The sequence below is a fragment of the Tenrec ecaudatus genome, chromosome 7 (genome assembly GCF_050624435.1).
Source record: "Tenrec ecaudatus isolate mTenEca1 chromosome 7, mTenEca1.hap1, whole genome shotgun sequence".
Classification (NCBI taxonomy): Eukaryota; Metazoa; Chordata; class Mammalia; order Afrosoricida; family Tenrecidae; genus Tenrec; species Tenrec ecaudatus.
Genome location: NC_134536.1, coordinates 133,597,528 through 133,624,632, shown reverse-complemented (window position 1 = coordinate 133,624,632; position 27,105 = coordinate 133,597,528). Strand labels below are relative to the sequence as shown.

Sequence of the window (27,105 nt, the reverse complement as noted above, 5' to 3'; positions counted from 1 at the left end):
ATTTTCTAAACCTTTCATATCCTTCATTCTATTTTCATACCCTGTAGTCTATTCTGAATGTAATATAGCTCTACTCTATAAGGATAATCACTTCCATGAATATGTTCAAGCCTGCAAAACTTTTAAAAATTCTTCTCACTCACAAAACACTTGCTGCCATCGAGTCAATTCTGACTCATATTAACCCGATAGGCCAGACTAGCACTGCCCCTGTGGGTCTCTGAGACCTTTCATCTTTACAGGAGTCAACGGCCTCATCTTTCTCCCATGAATCAGCTGGTGGGCTCAAACTGCTGACGTTGTTGGCAGCCCGGTACACAACCCACTACACCACCAGGGCTTATAAAACTTTTTCCAAACTACAAACATTAACAATGGAGATGTAGTGTGAGGTAGAACAATGTTATAGTTTGGGCAGAGGTCATCTTTCATCTGGATTTCTTCTCTCTAGAGCAGCGGTTCTCAACCTGTGGATTGCGACCCCTTTGGGAGTCGAACGACCCATTCACAGGGGTCACCCGATTCATAGCAGTAGCAAAATGACAGTGATGAAGTAGCCACGAAAATAATTTTATGGTTGGGGGGTCACCACCACATGAAAAACTGTATGAAAGGGTTGTGGCCTGAGGAAGGTTGAGAACCACTGCTCTAGAAGAATATAATCATATTCTTATAAACATATAATCACTACGCTCAAGGCCATAGTGCATCAGCTCATTTGAATCAAGGGTGGCTGTCTTGACTTCAAGGAAGATCCATTGCCTCTGCCCTTAGATGCAGGAAACAGATCACAGCACAAAATAAAGTTTACACGGCATACCCACGCGTGTTTCCTTAGTTAAAGCTCACAACATTCTGTGGTGTTCAGAGCAGAAATTATCCTCTGTTTTCCAGACGAGGAAAAAGTCTTCCAGAGAGACGGTGAGGGGCAAGCCAAAGAATGGAAGTCTCGCCAGGTAGCCTTTTTGTGCAGTTTCCACCTCGCAGCCAGGGGAGCCCGTCACAGTCCCGCCCCACAGTGAATCGTTTTACAGGATCACATAGGTTTTACAGTGGGAAGGGCATCAGTATTTATGTGATTTGGTAGTGCACCAGAATGATAGCTATAAAGAGAGTTGTTCTTCTTATTGATGGAAAACGTCTTTCATCCAAACAAGCTTACATGTGGACACATTAAGCTTAACTAGAACACATCTGCCCAAATCCAAATAGATAAAAACGCATTTATATACTCATATAAAAAACTTCCATCAAGACAATGAGTTCTCGTTCCATTATAAGACCCTAAGAAGCAAAAGTCCACTGGTGAAGATCGGAGATTCAAGGTTTCCTCTGCAGAGGAAAATGATTATTCATGAGGTCAAAATGAGTGATGCTTCTCAGGTACTTTTTTTGGGCAATTTCTGAAGCGTGTTCATGTTTACTTTCAGATACCGCCGAAGAGCGCACGTGACCCCCAAGTCATATCTCTCCTTTATAAATGGTTATAAAAACATTTATACCGAGAAGGTGAAGTATATCGATGGGCAAGCGGAACGCATGAATATTGGTAAGACTAATGCACCTCATTTCAGGGTTTGCGGTTCTAATATTTGTTGGTGGGTATCATTTGAGTCGATGGCGCCATGCTAGCTTGTCTAGTTGGCTCATTTTGTGTGGTTGCCCTAGCACAGTGGTCCTCAGCCTTCCTCATGACGCGACCCGTTCAGACAGGTCCTCAGGTGGTGGTGACCCCCCAACTATCACATGATTTTTGTTGCTACTTCATCGCTGTCATTTTGCTACTGTGATGAATTGGGCGACCCCTGTGAAAGGGTCGTTTAACCCCTAAGGTGGTCGAGACCTGCAAGTTGAACCTGCCAGGAACCTGGGGGTAGATGATGGTGGAAACCGTGGGGCCATTTGCCTCAGCTCTTTCTACTCTGGGTCCCCGTGTGGTGCAGCCCCCGAGTCACCGGGGTCATAGGGTTTGCTGCACACTCAATGGAAAGTCCCCTCTGGGGACTGACTGACACTTTGTGATCCCAGTGTGACTCTTCTCTTTGTTGTTCGTTGGCCATCCTCCAGTTGGACCCCACTCCATGAAGGACCCAGGGACGGCAGCGCTGCCTGGTCCTGTGCCATTCCACGAGACCACTGTGACCCATGCGACTTGATTGACTGATCTGTGAGCCCTGATGGTTGTGTGTAGCGCTTACGTGTTTGACTGCTGCCCACGAGGTCAGCAGTTTGAGGCTGCCAGCCGCTCTGTGGGAGACAGGCGTGGTTTTCTACTCCCGTAAAGCATTCCTGTCTTGGAAATGCACCGGGGGCCGTTCCAGCCTGCCTATGGGGTCATTATCAGTCAGCACTGATTCTATATGGCGGTGAGATTTTTGTTTGAATTTTTGAAAGTAGGTCGCCAAAGTGTCTATGTCGAGAAAACCCAGGGTCAACCCATGCAAACACACATTGTTGTTGCTAGTCGCCATCACATTGGCTCTGTTGCATGGCTTTAAAAAAAAATCATTTTATTGGGGGCTCGTATAACTCTTATCCATCCATTCATTGGGTCAAGCACATTTAGACATATGTTGCCATCATCATTCTCAAAACATTTGCTTTCTACTTGAGCTCTTAGTATCAACTCCTCATCCCCCCACCATGAACCCTTGATAATTCATAAATTATTATTTTGTCATGTCTTACACTGTCCAACATCTCTTTTCAACCACTTTTCTGTTGCCCATCCCCCAGGGAGGGGGTTATATGGAGATCCTTGTAATTGGTTCCCCCTTTCTGTTTTTTAAAAATCATTTTATTGGGGGCTCGTACAACTCTTATCATGGCTTTCTTGTGCATAACAGAACTGAATGTTACCTGGACTGTGCCGGCTCCCTGGTTGCTGGCATGCGTGACCTCACTGTTGTGGTTACTGTGTGGTGCCTTCCAGGATGAGGGGCTGGCTCATCTTCCTGCGGTGATCAGTGATGTGGTGACTGGCTCACTTCTTCCTAGTCCATTGTAGTTTGGAAGCAAAGAGTCAAAGCAGAGACCAAAAGGGCCCCTGAAACCTGCCTTCCATGGCTGATCCTGGTGGCATTTGAAATACTGGTGGCTGACGTTGGCTTGTTAATAGTTTAGGAATGTTATGAATGGGAACACAGCCTTTAATAAAATTACATTATATAAAGCTCTAATATTGCTTTTTAAATATAGGTGATAAATATTCAAAACACACAATTTCCTAACTATTTTTGTTAGTCCATCCTATTATTATTAATGTTCTTCAGGTACTTTATGCATACCTATTGTGTCTGAAGATGGAACTATATTATATAGTACCGTGCCATTGAGAATCTCTTGTAGCTTGAGTATAGGAGTATTTACACCACAGAAATAGGCAAACAACAAATCAGTGTTTCTTTCACCAGAGACTCAAATTTTTCCCCCTCAGAGAACTGAACATTCATTTACCAATAACTACCCACTGTCTAGAACCTAGTTGGAATGTAAGAAATTCAGTTAACCAATTATTTTGCTCTCTGACACTGAAAACCAGAGTGGGTTATATAAGTTTGAAAAGTTATTCTAATTTTTAACAAATCATTTTATCGGGAGCTCTTACAGCGATCATAACACTGCACAGTTCAATCACATCACGCAGTAGTGCACAATCGCCACCACAGTCCGTTTTAAAACATTCTCTTTCTTCAGGAGCTCCTTGGTATCAGCTCTCCCCCCCTCCCCCCTCCCCCAGAACCCTTACTTTTTTTGGTTTTTGCTGCATCTCACACCATCCAATCTCTCCACATGTTTGTATATGTTATCTGCCTCATGGCCACCGCAGCTGTAATATAATTCAAAGGGGGAAAAATCGGTAGCTTAAGACTGTCCGCAAAACCAAGGAGACGATACACTTGCCTGGGAGGTTTCCTGACTGAGATCACCCTACCCAGTAAGCGGTTGTGACTTCCTTTCATTGCAGGTAGCTAGTATTCTTCAGTCAGCGATGCGCACTGCACCCTCTGCCAGGACTCTCAGATGCCGGGCACATGATTGCTCTGATAACATAATGTGAAAGCATTTGTACACATTGTGTTTGCGATAGCACTGATAAGGCGCATATGTGTAAACTGCCGGGCGATCTTCTTTTCTAAGGTCTTGATAAGTTGATGGAGGCAAGTGAATCTGTTGCTAAACTCTCGCAGGACCTTGCGGTGAAGGAGAAGGAATTGGCCGTGGCTTCTGTAAAGGCTGATGAAGTGAGTGTGTAGTTGTTTTATGACTATTTTTTCCCATATGCTTTATAAAAATCACTATTTTAGGATGCTGTTTGAAAAAACAGTAACAGGGTATCAACTTGCAGACCATGTGCGGTTGAGAGCTATTCAAGACCATTCCATAGTTTTGTTTAGCTCTTACCAAGTCATACCTATTTGTCTGAGGCTACCTCTTCTCCCACCCACCCCCGGCCTTGTTTTCACGCCTGTGTGCGTGCAAGTTTTACTTGAAAATAAGCTATATTTTCTCTTCCCTTGGCTCCAGATTTAAGATGGACCAGCTCATAAGTTGGTTTTGACCTAAATCAAATACCTCATTTTTTTTTCAGTCTCATTATTTTAGCAGTATCTGCATAAATCCAGTCTCTATTTGTCTTTTGGGGCTTGGAAACATCAAGTATAGATGTGCAGATATGATGCTGTCAATAAATTGCCTACGGTAACATTGTCAGTAGCACATATGACTAATGACAAGATGTACAAAACAGCCACCACCACCAACCGACAATCCTAAGTGTGGTTTATTATAACTCAAACACAGCATAAGTGAGGGACTATATAGACATATATATGCATACACGTGCATATGTGCACACATATACACACTAGTATGAATATGTGTATACTATGTGTGTGTGTGTGTGTGTGTGTGTGTGTATTCCCCAGTGGTTTCTCCCAGGGTGGAAGGAGACTTGCTGTTCCTTATCTGTCTGTCACCCCTGGCCTCAGCTTGTTCTCTGATTCCACTCCCTGAATGTCATGCTGATCATGACCCTTGCTCAGGGACTGGAGGGGGTGAAATACCACAGGGGAGGCTCTTACTTAGCATAGTGTTGGCACCACGTAAGCTCTCAACAAAAGGAGCGATTTTTAATGGGTACTGCTATGGGTACTTCCTGTGGTTTCTGGCAGTATCCCATTAAACTTACTCGAATTGTTTCTCTTCCCTAGAAATTACATATATTGGAAATGCCATTTTCCCCCCTGAAAGCTTGAAATAGTTACATATTCCAAGCTTGAGAAGCCCCTAGAAAACAGAACACTGCAAGACACTGCTCAACAGCATGACCTTTAAGAACCTTAAAAGAGAGACGCCTGAGCCTGGAGGCTGATGTTTGCACTCGCTCGTGTGTTTGTGTCACGTGAGCCAGAAGATGCCTCACACGGGTGGCACGTGCCCATTTCGCCTAGAAGGCTGCCCTTGTCTCTCTTGTGTTCCCTCAATTGGACAGGTCTTGGCGGAAGTCACAGTCAGTGCTCAGGCCTCGGCCAAGGTGAAAAACGAGGTCCAGGAGGTAAAGGACAAAGCCCAAAAAATTGTGGACGAAATTGATACGGAGAAGGTGAAAGCCGAGACCAAGCTGGAGGCAGCTAAACCGGCACTGGAAGAGGCCGAGGCAGCTCTGAATGTGAGTACTGTCCTGGCTCCCAGCAAAGCCTGGCGGGTGCCAGGGTTCCTTTCGTGAAATAGACGGCAATATCCTATTCCGAAAACGGAATTGGATTCCGCCTGTGATTTATAGTCTCTGAGTCGGGAGGAAAGCGTCTCCATTGATTTCCTTTTCTGGGTTTTGATTTTATTTTCAAGTCTTCATGTCCCCTAAACTTATTAGTTTTAGTCTATAAATCAGCCTCCCATAAGAACCTAGAAGGAAGGCTGGTGATGAATGGTTCCCCTGGAAGCAGGGGCATTCAGATGACACACAGAGCCTCCTGTGATCCGCCAGCCGCCCCTCCAGTGGATCCCTCCAGCCATCCCTCCACGCCCAGCTCGGACCATCCTCTGGCTTCCCTCTGCTCTCAGGGAGAAATTCTGGGCCAGCTGTCCGCTGCTGCTTTGGGGCACATCTTCATATCCCTCTCGTCACCATCACCTCTTAGATTTATGACCTGGGGCAAATTTGTTTAGCTTTCTTGGGACTCCACGGTGGTTAGAATCGCACACTGATCCTTAAGGGAGCAACACCAGCATAAAGTAATTAATCCAATTGACGCAGAGAATACTGGTACTGAATATTAAATTAATACAATTTACTCGGCACAGAGAATATAGGGCAAGAAGTATTAGTACTGCTACCGACCCTGCACTACCTCTCTTGACATTCTGCCCAAACTCACAGAAGCACCTACCCTGGGTTTGTTTTTGGTTTTTTTTTGAAGGATCGTGGTCCCATTTTCAGATGTACCCCTCTGTCTGCCAGGAATGCCTTTCTTGGTGTTCGTCATCTAGAACGAGTCATTCGGCAAGACTGGCCTCGCACATAACCTTCTCCAGAATATTTTGAATGCTTCTTCTAGATCCTACAGTTTTCTCTATCGTCCCTATGCTTCTGTCATCTCAAGTACCTGTTTAAGGAGCCCTGGTGGCACTGTGGGTTGGGTGCTGGGCTGCCGAATGCCGAGTCACACCTGTCAGGTGCTCCTCGGAAGAGGAGGGAGACTCTCCGTGCTCCCATCAAAAGGCGCAGTCCCAGAAACCCTAGATCAGGCCGCTGTACGTTGAACGTGGGCGCCCGGGCATTGTAGTGGGTTACACGTTAGGCTGCTAACTACAAGGTCAGCTGTTTGAAACCACCAGGTGCTCCATGGGAGAACGATGAGGTTTTCTGCTCCCCTTGGAAACACTAGGGAGTCACTGTGCTCTGCCATGTAGGGTCAGTATGAGTCAGAATCAACTCACTTGGACGCGGGAGAGGGGATGAGTTGAAAGAGACAAGGGAGCAGAGGTTAATCGTAGTTGGGTCTATTTGTGTCTTCTCTGGTATCTTCAGGAGACTTGGGGTAGGGAGAAATGGACAGTAGCAAAATTCGAAAGCACATCGTTAGTTGGGAGCAACCTCAGGGGGCAAACAGAACAGAAACAAACAGGAATCTCAAGACAAAAGAACCATTACACAAAACTCTTACAAGTCCAACCTTGGAGGAGATCATGCCAGAGACTGGTGGGAGGCTACGTTTTAAAGTTTTCTATCTTAATTATTTCTAAGTGTTTGATCTCCATGCAACCATGAGAGTTACTGAACAATATATATCTATATTGATTCCAAACGCCAATACAGACTATCAAGCCAAATGATATCGCCACGGTCAGGAAACTCGCGAAACCCCCCCACCTAATTATGAGGATCATGGACTGCGTTCTGCTACTCTTTCAAAAGAAAATCGACCCTGTTACTATGGATCCGGAAAAGCCTTGCTGCAAGCCATCCTGGGGAGAATCATTAAAAGTAAGTAGAATCTGTCTTCGTAGTCCCTGTGAGGCGCCTCGGATGCCCCAGCCCAGGACACCCAGCGTAACCCGGACGAGCTGACGGATAATAATTGTTGTGAATGGAAGAGTGGATTTTAAACTGCATCCCCCGACCCTGCCCCAAATCTAAGCAGAGATACATTTTAAAGCGGAATGCCTTAGTTTAAGAAGTCTGTTCAGAACCAGTGGTGACTGTTGAGCTGTGTCATCTTGGAATCGGCCCTGCCCAGAGCTGATGAAGGGAGGTGGGCGCTGCCGCGTGGTTGGTGGCATTCAGATGTCCCGTCCGGTGGCATGTCCGGACAGGACATACACATAGCTCCCTTCTTTACTCTTTCTCTACAGGCAACAGAAGACGATGGTAGTTGATAGGGTTGGGGCGGCTACTGCCAGGGTCTTGGTTTCTACGCGGGGCAAATCCGTCGCTCCTTCACTTTGTGTGCCGCGTTTTGAAGCCGTGCTGCTGTTTTCCAGCTGATGAGTGCCACGGGGTTCCTGTTCAGCCTGCAGCAGTTCCCCAAGGACACCATCAACGAAGAGACCGTCGAGCTTCTGCAGCCCTACTTCAGCATGGATGACTACACTTTCGAAAGTGCCAAGAAGGTCTGTGGGAACGTGGCCGGTCTGCTGTCGTGGACACTGGCGATGGCGACGTTCTATGGCATCAACAGGGAAGTGCTGCCCCTGAAGGTAAACGTGCCCTCCCCTCGCTATAAGCCAATAAAAAAACAATCAGCACCACTCTATTAAAACACCAAACACCGTTTAAATGAATGAACGTAGATGTCCTCTTAACCATCTTTTTCCCTTGTCTGTCTTCCCACACTTCTTCAGCCCCTCTACATCTCTTCTGTATTTCTTGTCATGACCGACAAGTGACTGAAACCTCCTTCTTAGTTAAACATGAAATCTTACTTTTTGGGAAAATAATCCTCAAACTATCCTAAACAAAACAACGTGCCATTTCTTGAAAAATTTGGGCCTTGGGTTTGGGGACAATATCATCACTGCTAAACTATGTATATATTGACAGCAGGGCATGTTTTAAATTTGAAAGATTTTTAGAAAGAGATGCTATGTGCATCTTAAAAAAAGCAAACAAACTATCAAACAGAAGCTGGTTTGCAAAAGAAACCACAAAGTTGCAAGCTTTTCACAACCATAATTTCTGGAGATAATGGAATAAACATATGCAGAATTTTGAGAGGGAAATTGCCAAAATTTCCCAAATATTCAGTAACAAGAATTAAGGTTGCCCTTCATGTTTGAGGGAATAGAAAGATATGTTCAAGGACGCAACTTAGGTCTTGAGTGGTAAATACACACAGACACACACAGACAAATAGACATAGATGCACGCACAGATGCACATACACACAGACAGACACAGACACACACAGACATAGACACACAGACACACAGACAGACACACACAGACACAGACACACACGCACACAGACACACACAGACACACACAGACACAGAGACACACACACAGACACACATACAGACAGACACAGACAGATACAGACACACAGAGACACACAGACACACACACAGACACACATGCACACAGACACACACACGCACACACACAGACCCCCCCCACACAGAGACACAGACACAGACACACAGACACACACAGACACAGACACACACAGACACACACACAGACACACATAGACACAGACACACACACACACAGACCCCCCCACACATAGAGACACAGACACACACAGACCCCCCCCACACACAGACACAGACACACACAGACACACACAGAGACACACACAGACACAGACACACACAGATACACACACAGACACACACACAGACACAGACACAGATACACACAGACACACACACAGACAGAGACACACACAGACACAGACACACGCGCATACAGACACACACATAGACAGACAGAGACACACACAGACACAGACAGACACACACAGACACAGACACACACAGACACAGACACACAGACACAGACACACACACACAGACACAGACACACACAGATACACACACGCACACAGACACACACACGCACACACGCACACAGACACATGCACACAGACACACAGATACACACAGACACAGACACACACACACAGACACAGACAGACACAGACACATAGAGACACACACAGACACAGACACACACAGAGACCGACACACACACACACACACAGACACAGACACAGATGCACACAGACAACAGACACACACACAGACACACACAGACACACACACAGATGCACACAAACACACACACGCACACAGACAAAGACACACACACACAGACACACACACAGACACAGACAGACACAGACACACAGAGACACACACAGACACACACACACACAGACACAGACACACGGACACACAGACACAGATGCACACAGACACACACGCACACAGACACACACACACGCACACAGACACACAGACACACACAGACCGACACACACACACAGAGACACAGACACACACAGACACAGATGCACACAGACACACACACACAGACAGACATAGAAACACACAGACCGACACACACACACACACACACACACACCATCTGTGTTCTCGGCCAGCTGTCCTTCCTGTCTGAGGAAACAGAAAGCTATCCTCAGGGAGGCAAGGTCTCATGAAGCATGGCTTGAGACCCACCTCCCTCCTGACCCCCCTGGCCAGCGCTGAAATAGAAGTGGAAGTGGTGCTTTGTGGGGTGGGAAGTGGTGAGTAGGTGAGCGGAGGATTACCGTGCTTCATACTATTCCTCACCGAACTAACTGCCTCTTTGAACATGTGTAACTTTAAGAAAAGAAGCTATGATAAATTGAAAATAAGAGAGTTGTAATAGACGGGAAGGATGGGGATCGGTAGCAGATGCACCTAAATAAAAATGATACCGAGGAAATGACATTACTCTGAATGTAGAACTAAGGAGAAAACTTTTTACAGAGAAGAATTGCTTCTTATTGATAAAAATGATGATACACGGAGAAAATTTAATTCCTGTAATGCTTCAAATGTTACTCTAAGTACAATAGTATTGAGGTATATAAAGCAGAATCCATTCGTGTACTCAGTGGGAATTAGCACACTGTGCTGCAGTTTATGACAGTGAAGCACTATTCCTTTTTGACATATCCAGGTGCTATTAGGTACAATCGAACTGTTTCAGCTCTCGGGGACCATACCAGAAGGTCCCTAATTGCTGCTCTGTGGGAGCCCCTTGTTGCAGCCACTCTGTCAACCCTCTCCTCTGGAGTTGTCCTCGTTTTGGTTGCCCCTCTATTTTGATGTCCATCTTCAGAGACTAGTCCCTTCTGATAACATGTCTGTGGTAGTCACATAATCTCCTGCCAACTTGAGGGTCCTACGAGTGAAGGGGTGGAGTTTAGCCCGTCAACCAGGTCACCGCCTCATTGGGAGGCCTGATGGAGATAAATAGCTTACTGGAAGCAGTATTCTCCCCCTGCCTTCCCTTTCCTGCTGAGGAGACACTCAGGAGCTGGAGGAACCACATGGAGATGCTTCCACTGCCACTGGATCCACATGACTTTCTACCCCCTGGCCGGTGATCTTCCGGCGTTCAGCATCATTGCATGCGCTGCATGCCTCTCAAGAGGAATTCATGGCCCATTATTGGACTTATGGGCTAATATCCAACTTATGGACTTGATCTAGACTGGACTGAGATGTTTTATTGACGCATAATTGCTTCTTGATATAAAGTTCTCCCTTACACATATGAAGGCCTCTGGATTTGTTTCTCTAGTCAATTTGGCCTTACACAATTTCCAAAGCACGTGACACAAAGTCTCTCAGTCCTCCTTTCAAGGAGCAATTTCGCTGTGTTTCTTCAAAAAACAAATTTGGTCCTTCTATCAACCTATGGTATATTCCAGATTCTTCGCCGATACCACTCAAATGCTTGTTCAGAGGCACCCGATCTTCTTAGGTACGCCTCCCTCAGGGTACAGCTTCTTTGTGCATATGAGGTGCTTGAAAATAAATACCTTAGTCCTAGAAGTGACAGTTTTGTTCCCTAACAATTTAAAGAATTTGTGTGCAGCACATCCCCCAGAACATGGTTTGGTTTCTCGACTGCTGTGTCCATAGGTGTTGATTATGGCATCAAGAGATGTGAAATCCTTGACAACTTCATTTTTGCCTCTTGGATTTTTTTTTAATGTTGAAGCCATCCACACCGAAGGCTATACTCTTTGCTATTATATTCATCAGTGAGGGCTTCAATTCCTCCTCACTTTCGGCAAGCAAGGTTATGTCATCTGCATCGATCACCTATGATCTCCTCCAGCCCTGATGCCATGTAATCTAGCTTCCTGGACGATCTGCTCAGTAAGCAGATTAAGTACAGTGAGAGGCTATAACTCTGACATACACACACACACACCTTTGCTGATTTAAAACCATGCAGTTTCCCCTTATTCTGTTTGAAGATCTGCCTCTTGACCTGGACACAGGTTCCACGTGATCAGAATTACGTGTTCTGCATGCCCTTTCTTTGCAAGCCTTAATTCTGTATAGTCCACATAGTCAAACACCTTTGCATACTCAGCCACACACAGGTGAACATCTTTCTGATGGTCTCTACTTTATGGGCGTGCAGTCGGGGTGCTCATGGTCCTGTACTAAAAGGGGTTTGTGCTTTGTATAATGTCCTCTTGTTGATCTCTTGGAAGTCTTAATACTTTTTAACAAGGGGCGTCTTTCAGTTTCCCAAGGCTACCCTGAAGATAGACTACCAATCGGACACTTAGAAGTTAAATGTGTTGCTCCACGGGTCTGCAAGCTTGGTGTGTGAAATCAGGGTATTGCTTTGGGATTCCTTGTGAGGGACCTAAGAGGAAAACTATCCTTACCTTTCCCCAAGCTCTGGTGACGGCCGGTGATCCTTGGGGTTCCTTGGCTTGTAGGTCAGTCTAATTTCTGCCAACATCTTCCCAGGGCTGTCTTCTCTGTGCGACTTTTTGCCTTTCTTTTCTAAGGACACCACCAATCCTGGATGGGCACCCATCCTACTCTAAAGGGATAACATCTTCCACGACCCCATTTCCTAATAAGGGAAAGTTGTCAGGTTCTAGGGGTCAGGACTTCAACATATCTGGGGGACACAAGTCAATGTATAACAGAACCTCACACTTTCATTTTGCACGGGGCCTCACACATTATAGTTAATTATACATTAATAAATATGAAGATATTTTGGACAGTCTTGTTGCTAACATGGAATTGCTATATTGAACTTTCTTCAATAAAGAACATGAAGTTATTTCTAGTGTACAAGAAGCGTTTGTAGAAATTGATCATATTCAAAGCTATGAAAGGAATAGGCACGCACATACAATGGCGTGTTGTGCACACGTAAAGAGCAATTATGAAACCGTCCAGGCTCTCACGGCACAAACAAACTTGAAGATGCCATGCTGAGAAAATTTAACCAGAATCAGAATGACAAATAATGTATGAAGCCATTATTATCAAAATAAAAAGACATAAAAGGTTTTCTCACCAAAGGAAGCAGACTTTGAAGGTTATATAGAGGCGGAGGTAGGGGAGGGGAAAGAAAATAATGAAATTAAATTTATTTATAAAAAGACAGTAATGCACATAGATATGTATATATTGACATAGATAGTTACATAGAGAGAGACATTTAAAAAGATAAAAGGAAAACCTTGCTTAAATTGCCAAAGCAAACATTGCTAGTATCTCTTTCTGTGATTGTAATGCAATAATATTAGAAAGTTTACATTAAGAAGAGGGGGAAGAAAACCCAGCCACTTCTATTTAGGACATGAGATAAACCATCTAGTTTCCCAAACTTTTGTGATGTAATAAAAACAAGACACTCACAGAATCATAAACACACGGGCACACAAAATATGAGGAATGCAAAGTAGAGCTAATAATATAGCATTTAACATTAGAGATGACTGTGGGAGATCAAAATGATGGACCTGACTTGAACAGTTAAAACCTTGTCAGTTGATCGCCCCCACACACATTAGACCTGATCTGGTTTTCAACGTTTTCTGGTTTTTTTTCATGTTGGAGTTTAGTTTCTGACATATTTTTTCTTTGTAGGTAGCCCTCTTGAATTTTTGTTGTATGTTTTTGTGGTTTTAGGTATATGAAACCAGGATTGATGAACCTACAGAGACAGCCAGTGGATTAGAAAAAGCTTTATAGACAGGAGCAATTGAATAGTGAGAAAACATCCCAGCCCAGTCCAGATCAAGTCCATAAGTCCGATATTAGCCCATATGCCCGATACCGATCTATAAAGTTCTTTTAGACCCACGAAACACAAGCAATGGCGCAGAATTCAGGAAGATCACAGGCCAGTGGGTGGAAAGTCTTGTGGATCCAGTGGAAGCATCTCAGCACTGGCAGGGGTCTTCACGTGGTTCCTTCAGCCCCAGGGCTCTAGGATAGCTCCATGTGTCTTGTCAGCAAGCATGTCTCACAGGGAGAGAGCGTGTGTCCCACCTCCAGCAAACTTGTTATCTCCTTAGTGCCTCCAAATGAGGTCATCCATCTGTGACCTGATTGACAGGCTAACTCCACCCCTTCACTCTTAAGTCTCAAATTGACAACAGATTATGTAACTACTACAGGGTTTATGGGGTGTACGGGAGAGGAGGGCTAGGGGTAAAGGGGAGATGATATCAAGAAGTTCATGAAGAAAGAGAATGTTTTGAAACTGATTGTGGTAGCAATTGTACAATACTGCTTGATATGATTGAACTATGGGATGATATGATATCTGTATTAGCTCCCAATAAAAAGGTTTTTGGAAAAAATTAGAGATGAGCAAACAGATGAATTAATCAGCATATCTAAGAACTGGTACATTGCAAAAAATTGCAAGATATATACTCCTAGAAAATCTAATCACGAAGAAACATATTAAAATGAAAAAAGAAACATATTAAAAAGAGAGATAATAGAAATATTTTCCATGTAACCCATTTAGTCACAGGTATATAGATTTAAATAAAATTAAAATGTGTATAAATGCTTGTAAGCGCATTAGGAAATCTAAATGACATAAGAGTTTTAGGGGGAAAGGGACTAAATTGGAATCAGTCAAATACTGCGAAAGAAAATGAGAATGCTATCAAAGAACTATTCCCAAAGACTCTGAGTCTAGATTCTGGATCAGTTGTTTTAAACTTATAAGAAATAGGTTGTTACGATGTTGCAGTGGCTTAGAAGGATATGAACACTTGTGTTGTCGTTAATTTACTTCCAAGAGTCTTGACCTGGGAAGCCCAGGTGTCGAGTGGTAAACCCACACACATACCCAAACAAATGCCACATATCATTTATGATAACTAAAAATGCTGACAGAGGGCAGAAATAAATGTCCAAAAGTAGGTAAGAAGTTACGTAAATCACGATCATGTCTAAGCCACGGAATATTATGACGTCCCAAAACTCATGCTCGTTAAAACATTTTAAGAGTGTGGTAAAATGCACCAAAATATGAAAGTAAAAATGTCCCTCAATTTGGAAGAAAATATTCACAGGCGATCTCTGGGTAGCATTGCGAGTCATTTTTCTCCTTCATAAACTTGCTCTTCTTTTTCATATTGAACATGTAATACATAAGTCATTAAATGGTAAACCAAAAGGAAAAAAAAGGTAGTGGGATATCTCAAAAACCTGCTGCTCCCGTAGCTGAAAACAATGAGATCACTTCCAAAGTATCATCTAGGGCAAAAAATGATGCGATTTGGGTACTGTTTGCCATTTAAAAATCACAGGAATGTTCTGTAGAGGCAATCCAGTTCTGTCCTAACCACCTGTCCCTCCTCTCAAGGCTAACCTGGCAAAGCAGGAGGGCCGCTTGGCAGTTGCGAATGCTGAATTAGGTAAGGCGCAGGCACTGCTGGATGAGAAGCAAGCCGAGTTGGATAAAGTGCAAGCAAAATTTGATGCCGCGATGAATGAGAAAATGGTGAGATTGAATCTTTAAAATCCCCAGAGCGATGCAATTAAGTTTTACATAAGTTAGGCAAAAGTTTATGATGGGAAAACAAATTTACCTGAGTGCTATTTTACTCGGAGTTACAGAGAAGCTGAGGGGAGAGGGGAGGGGAAGTGAGAAAGGAGGAGGAAAATAAATGAAATTTATATTTAAAAAGATAGACAGTAACACATATAGGTCACTACATAGATGGAGCACAGGTACTGCTGTCCTTCTCAACAGCATAGACCAGAGGAGACAACAGTAAGTGCTTAACAACAGTTTACATTTCTCTTACCCTTTAAAAACACAATTTGCTTAACTGTAAGTTTATATATATAAACTTACCAAGCAGCTCACATGCTTCCTGGAAAGGTAAAAACCAGCTCCTGTGCGCTGGTGCAAACCGATAGCCCCATTCCCCTGGCTGTGAGGTTTTCTTCAGGAGAGAAAACCGTTTTGCACAATGCAGAGAGCTCAGGATTATTAGGGAATCCACGACTTGAAAATGATGAATTCGAAAAATTTAGATTCCGTTTTGGAAATCATCAAAGAAACACTACTTTAACTAATGTTATGCAAATGACCTCATACCACATTGATTTTCTTGAAATTCTATAAGGTCAAGGAACTAACTATATTACGATGTAAATCCACGACTCATCAGAATCTAATACATAAAGTTTGGCCCACTGGATTTTCAAGTTGTATTTATTTTGACAATTCGGATGCTCCTTTGTGTGTCTCTAATGGGTGGACATAATAGATGCTTGGTGAAGCACTCTAGGACGTGCTTTGAGAAACTCTCCTGTTACGATCGCAGGATCTGCTCAATGATGCCGACATGTGCCGGAAGAAGATGCAGGCGGCATCTGCTCTCATTGATGGACTGAGCGGTGAGAAAGTCCGATGGACCCAACAAAGTAAAGAGTTCAAAGCTCAGATTAATAGGTACCGATTTTTTCTTCATTGTGCTAGTCCTCCTCCTTAGTTAATCTTGTCTCCATGGCCACCTCTTTGTGACGTTAGGGAGCAAAATATTCATTTCTATGATGAAGCGCTTTTCTCCAGCATGTGCATATACCCATCTCTGAATCCCATCATCCAAGGAAGTGCTGACACAAAGAAAGAGTTAATAGCTTGAATCACTCACTCTCAGGAAAACACAGAGGGAATGAAATGTTCCGCCACATTTGCTAATCTTCGTTTGGGCTCAGCAATGTGGGCGTTCAATATGAAGAAGCTTCTGATGCCATTTTGCTTGTTCGCAAGCATCTTAAATACTTGTTCCAGCTCTCGAAATTTCCTCACTTGTGTGACTTTTGGTAGTATGGGTTAATGTTTCCTTCTTAATAAGAGTATCTTGTGCTGGTGCCTGTTGGTGTCCTCAAAAGACTTAAGGTGAGTGGGAAAGAGAAGACTAGGGAAATGGTCAGCCCAATCAACCCAATCCAATCAACACAACCCAACACAACCCAATCCAATCAACCCAACACAACACAACCCAACACAACCCAATCCAATCAACCCAACCCAAACCAACCTAATCCAATCAAACCAACCTGATCCAATCAACCCAAACCAACCCAATCCATGGCTTACAATTTGATTTCAACTCATAATGAGGCTGGAACTGATCCCCAGGGTTTTCCAAGGCTATAAATTTTGGTGGAAGCAGACCGATTCATCTTTCTCCTGGGGAGTGTTTGGTGAGTTCAAACCACTGACCTTTCCATTAGCATGACTACACTGCAGCACCAGGGCTCCTTGGAGAATGGCCAAAGCCAGATAGATTCGATCTTCTTGGGACTTTGTTTCACTGTGGTTAATAAGCTAATTAAGACTCTTAATTAGACTCTTCTTATTTTCAAATTTTTAAATTCATGCTATAGACTTTTACACCCAATATAAACTTTTTTTTAAAACACAAAGACTTTGAGCAGGGCTAGGGAGGGCATGGATGGGAAGAAGACCCCTTCTACTAGAGGTCGAGACTCAGAAGCTATATAGGTTCTGGGGGGAGCCTCTGTCCTTGCTCTGACCACCTCAGAGGTTCCACTACCTACCCTGTTTTGAGATTGTGAATTCGATTTCTCTTTTTCATGAGTGGTTACAACACATCAAAACCCACCAATTTCACTGCCTCGGAGTCTATTTGGATGGACAGAGACATGATAGGACACAGTAAAACTGCCCCTTTGGTTTTCCAAACTGTAGAGTTCCCTATAAAAAGAAGTTCACTGCAGTTTAGTCAATTCTGGTTCCTACGTCAGGGTCAAGCAAGCCCATTAGATTTCAAAGACAGTAAATCTTTATGGGAGCAGACAGCTTCATCTTTCTGTGTAGTAGGATCCTTACAAAGACTATCAGGGAGCAAATGAGTGCTTCATCTACTAACAAAATTACACGACGGACAAACTACATGCGTCCAGTGACTCACTTTGGGTCAAGGGGCTTGTATGTGAGTGTGTGTGTGCTTTCTTACCAGACTCGTTGGTGATATTCTGCTATGCACGGGATTCCTTTCCTACCTCGGTCCTTTCAATCAGATCTTCCGGAATCTCTTGCTGAAAGATCTATGGGAGACCGAGCTGAGAGTGCGGAGAATTCCTTTCACTGAAAACTTGAATATAATTTCAATGCTGGTGGATCCTCCCACAGTGAGTTTTCGTCTTAATGTGATTTGAATGTCAATCTCAATGGTATTGCTTACTAATAAGAAAGCAAATTATGCTGCCTTTGTTTTTGTTTAGTCGAGGTGGTTGTTTTGAAAATTGTTTGATTTTTAAAAATTTTAAATGGACACTTTTCCTGGTGGTGTTCAAGTTCTTCTAATTTTCAAATTAAAGCTCACCCCACTGCAGTAAAATGAAAGAGTACTTGGTTTACAACCACTGAACTCATTTTATAACCCTGTGATTAAGTAGTGGGAGACAGGTGGGGCTTTCCACTCCCATGAGGAGTTACAGCCTCGGAAACCCCCAGGGACCGTTCCACCCTGTCCCATGGGCTCACTATGTGTTGGATGGCAATGAGCTTGTTTGTTTGTTTTTTAGTTTGGCCATTAACTAGACCAAGCCTATTAAGTCACGCTGCCAGTCGAACATTGGAGGCGAGTGTATGCGTTGTCTTGATCAGAAGTGGGGAGAGTCGCCTGCTTTTGACAGTGAGCCATCTTTCCTAGTGCTCTTCATACATGTCATGTGCTGGTATCACTGCCCACTGTTGACTCCTCTAGCCTGCCCTGGCAGGCATTGGATGGCACTCTCAGTTTTCAGGATCTTTTACAGGGCTCGGGTGGAAATGAATGCTTTCCGGCCCCTTGGTATTCATGAGCTGCCTGCCTGATTTGTAAATATGCTTCCCTGGATGCTGTTTCCGTAGGGATGCCAAGCTATTAATTTCATGTTATCTGTACTTAGAAAGTAAAAAAACAAACAACAAACAAAAACAATTCTTTCTGATCCAAACACTGTGTGTCTCTCCCTTGAACAGGGAGTGGGTTTTGGGTGGGCCCTGGTGAAGCAAAGCCAACCCTGGGTGTCCATTATTCATGATGACCTTCGGAGGTCCTGGAGAATCTAACATAGGTGAGGGCCAATTAGCTTTTTGGCTCTCAAGTGATTTGATTGACCACGTGGAAGGAAGCTGGCAATCACCGTTGATTTAGAGAAGGAAATGGCCTCAAAATTTTCATTGATTCGCTTCTTCCTATATGGTATCTCATGAAAGCTAATTTCTATGTCTTTAGCTCTGTAGTCACCCACACTCCATGAGGTAGTTATTGTGCCAACCTGGCCGTTAAACACATGTGGGGTTAATTGAAGGGCAGAAGGATAAATGGCTCAGTGAGTCTCGCTTTTCTAGTTCTCGGGTCTCTTGCTTTGTGATGGTCAGACCAGGTTGCAGCTGCCTTAGCCAGGTCCCTGTTTCAGCTAGCAAGGTTCACTTCCTGCAAGACATCCCTGAGGAGAAGCCACATGGACCTACTCCAATGCAGCCCTGGGTGCTGGAGCAGCCGTGTGGAGCCCCCCCACCAGTGCTGAGATGCTTACATGTTCACTGATTTGGCTTTCCTCCTGCAGTCGGCATCATTGCATGTGCTTTGTGAGCTGGAGGAGAGGAAGACTTTGTGGATTTGTTTCTCGAAAGTACCCAGACTAATACACTCCGTATAAATAGACTCAAAGGAACAGGAAGGCAGGTTGTGGGTCTTGTTCTCTGACATCTCAGTATATTTCTTTCTCTACCAAATCCTGCCCTTCTGGAGCCCTGCACCCACCCGGTCCCACCAGTGCAACCACTTTACAAGCTTTCTGCCTGTATGTGAACACCCTATAAAGGGCTGACCTTAGTCTTGGGTTCTTAAGGTCATTAGTTCTTAACTTCGTTTTTTGATGTTATTGCTACCCGGCTCACATTTGCATCTTTGTTTGCTTTCCCCCTAAGTACCAGGTACCGTGTGTCCAATTAAAAAATTATTTTTAATGGTCATATTTTGGATTTCTAATGAAGCCCTTCTTGTTCTCCTTTGAATGAACATATCCATTTTCTGTCCTTCAGATTGGTGAGTGGGGGCTTCAGGGATTACCAGGGGATGACCTCTCCATTCAGAATGGCATTATTGTGACAAAGGCCACGAGGTACCCACTCCTGATAGATCCACAAACTCAAGGAAAAACTTGGATTAAATCAAAGGAAAAAGAAAATGATTTGCAGGTATGTACCATTTGGGGCAAGGAAAATTAATCTTTAAATTGTGAAATTTCCCTCAAATTATAGTTGAACCTGTCAGTCCTAAAGTCCTCAGCTCTGTGACAAATGCTTTCTAATTTACGTGCTTGAATGTTCTCACAGCAAACGGACGCAACAGCGCTGATTGAATTTCCTCGCTGGCACTCCCTTTTGCTTTCCCTTCTGCTATCTCTGTTTCATCGTTTTTCTACTGCCGTTGCCAATGTTGGCTGGAGCTTTGGTCCTGAGACTCGGCTTGGGGCTGAGAGAAAAGGGAAACAGACCTGGGGGATCCTTTGGTTCAAGGTCATGTGCACCAACCTTGGTTGCACAGGACTTTTGTGTATTGCAAAGCATTCTAGACTGCAGTATTGGAGCTGGAGGAATAAGGTGACACAGAGAGTCACAGCAGCCCCAACCTGGACTGGGAGCATACTTGTGAGTCATCCTGGTGACTGTGAAGGTCGGGCCACTGGGGGGCAGCCAAGAACAACAGTGAGCGCAGCAATTTGCTTTGTTACCATTGATACTTTGAGTCATCACCAGTATGAGCTGCTCAGATTTCAAAGCCTTCATAGTTTTGTTTACCCTATTTCTACTATTATACTGTTTCTACTAATCAGAACATTATTTCCAGTTTACCGGCCAATCCACGTACATTCTATATTAAAATATTACGTAAATATGTCTTCAGAATCCCTCTCCGATTCTAGCTTTTATGTGTCCTCAGCTTAACAGCCAGAACAAAAAGCCAAACTCACTGCCATCAATTCTGCATCATGGTGACCCTGGAGGACAGCGTAGATCTGCCCCTTGGGTACCCGAGACAGTAACTCTTTATGGGAGATGAAAGCCTCATCTTTCCCCTGTGGAGTGGCTGGTGGTTCTGAACTGCTCACCACAAGCTAGTTAAACGTGTAACCATGACCACATCAAGGCTTTTCAGCTTAACACAGCTCATCCTAAATTACTTGTGATCTTTTTTCCTTGTCTCTTCTTTTTTGGCCTGGCGATCTTCTTCTGTGATGAAAGGCAAGTCCGTAACACGGGCTCCCCCTAAGCTGAAGGTGACTGGATGGCAATGGAATTGAGTGTTGGGTTTTTTTTCAGTTCGTGACTCACGGCAGGCAGTGGTGGTTCAGCGGTCGAATTCTCATCTTTCACGCAGGCTGGATTTCTGGCTAGCGCACCTGAAGTGCAGCCTCTGCCAGGCCTCTGTGGAGACTTGTCTGCTGTAATGCTGCTGGATGGGTTTCAGTGGAATCCTTGCTGTGGATTTAGCGTCTGTCTGAAATATTTGTTCTTTGCACATTTGTCGTTTGTCTCTACTGTACCATCGACTCCTTGCTTCCAGGATTGTGGTTCTATTCACCTTCATGTTTTCTGCACAGTTCTGTGTATGGAGCAGGAAGCCTGGTATTTGTAGAATTTAAATGAAGGCATCAGAGTGTGTAGCCTTTACAGCAGGAAACGGGACCAGCCATGTGGTCATCTTAAAAGGGCAGACAAAGCCTGGGTGCAAGGCAGTGCCCACTCAAGATGCAACTCCTGCGGAGTGAGCAGTAGGAGAGATTTTTCTTAATCAAATAAAATGTATTTACAAAAAGCCTACAGCAATCTATGAGGTGAAGGAGATTATGTTAGTCTGGGTAGACTAGAGAAACAAATCCATGGACACGCATATGTGTATAAGAAAGAGATTTATATACAAGAGGAATTGAACGTTGAGAAAACATCTCCGCCCAGTCCAGATCAAGTCCATAAGTCAGATATTAGCCCATATTTCCTATATCAATCTATAACGTCCTCTTCAGACTCACGAAACACATGCAATGACAATGAATACAGAAGATAACAGGCCAGTGGGTAGAAAGTCTTTGGATCCAGTGGCATTGTAAGCATCTCAATGCCGGCAGGGGTCTCTCTGTGGCTTCTCCGGCTTCCGAGGTCTGGTAGCGTCCATGTGGCTTGTCTTCTGCAATGTCTCCCAGGTGTAGCAGAGAGGAGAGAGAGGTGTCTTCTGCCTCCAAGGAGGAAGTATCAGATTTCCCAGAATCCTCAAGAGAAGGCCATACCCACAGAAGTCTCATTGGCTACCTCCAGACTGACAGCCTCTACACTCTTAATCCTTAAATCGACACCAGACTAGGTGACTACCACAGAGATAAAGACATGCAAGGATTCGAGTGGAGGAGATGAAGCTGTCATTATTTATAGAGGTCGTGATGGGGTGGCTCTGAGCCCAAGTGGACTCCACAGCGGTGGGTTTGGTCCAGATATGTCGATTGCCAAGCCAAGAGAATCTTGTCTTAGTTACAGACTGCAGCTTGACCACCACCCACAAAATACCCCTAGGGGTTGGCTCTAAAAATCAGAATCAAATGTGTTTCTTGACATTTAGGATGCCAGAAGTCTGAATTCAAGGCATGGCTTCCTGGAGAGATTGCTCTATAGGAGAAGTCCTTCAATTCCAGCTTCTCCTAGCTGGCGGACATCACTGTTTCAGCCTGTCTTTGATTGACATCCTCCCTGAGTGCAGCTCTGCATCTGTCATGCTCTTTTTTCTAGTTCAGTGGTGATTAGGTTAAGGACCTACCCTACTCTGGTGTGATCTCCTTAACATAACAAAACCCAGCTCCCTTCAAGTTGATACAGCATAACAAAAGAAATACCCTCTTTCCACTTAGGGTCCTATTTACAGGTACAGTCCCCCCAAAACAAGGCCGGCTGCCAACAAGGTGATTCTGACTTACAGTGACCCTATATAGGTTTCCTAGGCTTTGTAAAGAAAGCCCTGTTGCTGGTTAAGAGTTGGGTTACTAACCACAAGGTCAGCAGCTTAAGACCACCAGCCACTCTGAGGGAGAAAGATGAGACTTTCTACTTCTGTAAAGAGTTACAGTGTCAGAAATTCATAGGGACAATTCTACCCTATCGTATAGGGTCGTTATGTGTCAGAATCACCTCAATAGCAGTGAGTTTGAGTTCTAGTCCTTTGAGGCTTTGTAAATCTTTACAGAAACAGGCAGCCTCATCTTTCTCCCAAGGATTGACTGATGGGTTTGAACCAGGGACCTTGCAGTTAACAGTCCAAGCTTACCCTTATTTTCAGGCCCAAGGCTTAGGATTTCAACACATTAAGACAAACTGCTGCATTTAGTGAGTGAATTGTTCACGGTTGCTATTCTCCTATTTGAAAATACACTTGTGTAAAGTGCCTCCTGACTTAATAGCCTGTTGGATCTGCCTCATCAACTGCCTTTGGTCCCCACAACCGAGGTATCTGAATTTTTCATAACTCCATGGTGGCATGGGCTCGTGGGCAGGGCGACACTGTTGTACTCAGGAGCGCACCAAACATACTTGACCTCATCCCTACTTTAGAACACGATACAGCATGCCGTGTGTACTTAGAGAATCCAGAGGAATCGGGGAGTGTAAATGGAGGGAAGGGACAAGGGGAGCAGCGTCCGAGGCGTCTTGGTTGTCACTCTCCCAGAGGGTGTGCACTAATGACATGAACCCAAACACCACCCCTGTTTGTGAACTCAATTTCTAGATCCAACTCAACCAGAACTGACTCTTGTTCTGTTTCAGTGGCCTCTCCAGCCTGTTGAGTTCTTCGCTTATCTTTTCCTTAGGACCTTTCCTGGGCCGCCTACACTCAAAGCGGAGGTGCCCCTGTCTCCCTTGGCACCTGTTCTAATTTTCCTGTTCTTAGCTTCGTCTTTCCATCCCAGCATTAAGTTTACTTGGCAGTCTCCTTCCTGATACAACCCAGAAACTTCGTTGGGGAAAAAACCAAAACCCCCAAATCTTAAAACTCCAAGTTCAATAACCATTGGGTCAATTCCAACCAGAGTGGCCCCACGTAAGGCTTCTGTGGCTGTAAATCTTTATGAGAGCAGACAACCTCATCTTCCTCTCTAGGAGTGGCTGGTGGGTTTTGAACCACTGACCTTGTGGGTAGCATCCCAATGCTCACACCATAGCACCACCAGGAAGGAACAGAAATGTGCCACTGTCATTTAAAAAAAAAACAACAAAAAAACCACCAGCCACTGAAATGCAAACAGACGGAACAACACTCTCCTGGTTCAGGAAACCTTGTTTCCTGAGTACACATGAAAAACAAGGCATGTTTAATGCACCAAGGGCTGTACTTCATCTTGGTAGCTCAAGGCCACCTCCAGTGTCATCTTCAAGACCAATAGCTATGACCTCTGAAAAGAGTGCGCTTCCCAGTCTCCCTGGACTGGCAGTGATACCATCAGAGCCTGTCTGGCTTCAGGAGGAGGAACGCGAATAACCAGCCCAAGGCTGAAAAAGCATGCCTGCACTTTGCAGCCTTTTCCCCATTTCTAACGCCAACTGCCCTCCCACAGCACTGTCTACTTCTCTGGTTGTTAAGTGCAGTTGAACTGGTCCCAACTCATAGCAAATCCTAAGCACAACAGAATGAAACCTGACCCGGCACCAGCCTCAAGATGGTTCTTATGCTGGACACCCAAAGTACATAAGACAAAGGTTAGCCATTCTTGCTTCTAAAGAGCATTCACATTGCCTGTCAGTTGATTGTACTGTAGTGATGTGCATGTTGCTAGGATACTGGAAGATATGACACCAGAACTTCAAATACCGGCAGGGTCACCCAAGGGGAGCAGGTTTCAGCAGAACTTCTAGATGAAGAACAGACTTCAACGAAGGAATAGGAATTAGCCCCTGAAAATCCTTGACGAGCAGCAGATTACTGTCAGATACTCCTCTGGTGGATTTGAGGACTTGAGGTAATGACCACACAGAACTCACAGACCATACTCATGAGCAGGGGTCCTCAAACTTTGTAAACGGGGGGCCAGTTCACTGTCCCTCAGACCCATTGGAGGGCCGGGGTATAGTTAAAAAAAAATCCAACTATGAACAATTTCCTATGCACACAGCACAACTCTTATTTTGAAGTAAAAAACCAAAGGGGCAAAAACACCCAGCGGGCCAGATAAATGTCCTCGGCGGGCCACATGTGGCCCGTGGGCTGAAGTTTGAGGCCGCCTGCTCCTGAGTATGCAGCTTATCAGAGAAATAACTGTTCACACTTCTGGATCAGAATCTACTGGGGGGGGAAAGCAGGACCATCAGGACACAGCATACAGAGACTGAGCAGGGCAGCGTCCAACCTCCGGGCATCTTCGCAGCCATGACAGCACACAGGCAGTTTCTCATTCTTGGTCTCTGCCCTGCCTGACCAGTCGTTACGGTTCTTTGGCTCCCCTAACAAGTGCTTAGAGACACCTTACTTCACTTGCGTGGTGGGGCTCTCTGCAGCCATCTGCCAGTCTATGCCCCTGCCAGCTCATGCACTTGCTGGTTCCTGCAGCCTGGGCCGCTGGCTCAGAGGTTTTCAGTGCAGGAACCGTGGGTCTTCGGCCCATCCATTCATTTCGTGGGCATTAACGAGACCATGGCTAGAAAGGCTGTATAAAAATCAATTCTGCTTTATCAGGAATTTACTAATCACCTGTTAAAGATTCACACTAGATCAGAGGTTCCCAAGCCTCTTTAGCTAACCTCACATCCTGCTTTTCAGAAAGACAATCACTCAGAGCATCCCCTGGCAATTAACCGTACTATAGCCCACGATCCAGGATAAAGGGTAAGTATTTTTGGCAGCGCACTGGTAGGTGTTGAGCTGCTGAGCGCAAGGTCTGCCCTTCGAAACCAACCACAGGAGAAATAGGAGGCTTTCTACTGCTGTGCGAAGCTCCTGTCTCAGAAGCCCACAGGAGCAGTTTGACCCCGTCCTACAGGGTCTGTATGAATTGGAATGAATTCGATGGCAGTGAGTTTTGAGTTTCTGCTTTGGCGGTGCCCCAGATCACTCCAGCACCCAGTGGGAGGAGGCATCACCCGCTTTAGGAAACACCATCCTACAGTATGTGTGCAGGGGATCTCAGGCTCTGCAGGTGGCCACCACGGAGTGTTTGAATACGGGAAAGAGCCCACAGATTAAACCTGAAATTATGATTCCACAATCTTACTGCAAGTTTATAAAAGATATTGTAAATGGCTTAAGGTAATCACCCAGAAATTGAAAATATGAAAATGATTATTTTACGCAGCCAGGGAATCACAAAATAGGGAGTTTACTCCTTGCGAAGTAGAGCAGGACGTAATTAAATTTGGTGTTATTGGGACCTTGTTTCACAGTGGCTAATAAGCTAATTAAGATTCTTGGTTTAGATTCATTTTTCTTATCAGCTCCTAGTGGAGTCTTTCTCAGCACATCATCTGTGTAAATAAAACTATCCATCCAAGAAAATGGCTTTCGTCATATGCAGAGTTTCAAAGTTGTTTTCTCTGAAATTGAGACAGGACAGAAATATATTTATTTAATTTTTCAATTCCACTCCTTTTCATAGTTGATACAGATTTTTAAAAATCTACTATCCTGATTGTTTGCTGTTCTAGTGGATTTAGATCAGCTAGTGTCTATCAACACTCACAAGCGCATAAAGGCAGTAGTTAAGTTCAGGGAATTGAGTGTAAGGAGATAGAATAGAGAGCTGAGGACTGAGCCTTTGGGGATTCTCATAGTTAGGCAGAGGGAGGGATTATAAGGGGAAGCAAAAGACACCTCAATGTGTCTATTTGTTTTTAAACTAAATGCAAACATTGACCTAAACATGGAGGACCCTGGCAAGCATCCAGAGTTCTAATTCTTTGGAAGGCAGAGATCTATAAGGTAAATTTACCATCTTTATCACGATCGAGCTGCCAATTTGACTTCCTCTGATAGCTTGCACCTTGCCATACTGATGGAAGCTGTGTGGCCTGTGATTCAAGTGCCAGCA

At 44.5% G+C, this 27,105-nt stretch overlaps 1 protein-coding gene across 1 annotated transcript in view; it reads left to right on the top strand.

Moving 5' to 3' along the window:
• Window positions 1–27,105, top strand: part of DNAH8 (dynein axonemal heavy chain 8) — a 358,510-nt gene that overhangs the window by 214,433 nt on the left and 116,972 nt on the right. Inside the window, exons 65-73 of the mRNA XM_075554113.1 lie at window positions 1,431–1,549; window positions 4,141–4,244; window positions 5,495–5,671; window positions 7,322–7,489; window positions 7,987–8,202; window positions 15,377–15,514; window positions 16,347–16,474; window positions 18,012–18,183; window positions 20,087–20,242. Of these exons, the coding sequence (XP_075410228.1) occupies window positions 1,431–1,549; window positions 4,141–4,244; window positions 5,495–5,671; window positions 7,322–7,489; window positions 7,987–8,202; window positions 15,377–15,514; window positions 16,347–16,474; window positions 18,012–18,183; window positions 20,087–20,242 (1,378 nt within the window). The remainder of the gene's footprint in view (window positions 1–1,430; window positions 1,550–4,140; window positions 4,245–5,494; window positions 5,672–7,321; window positions 7,490–7,986; window positions 8,203–15,376; window positions 15,515–16,346; window positions 16,475–18,011; window positions 18,184–20,086; window positions 20,243–27,105) is intronic.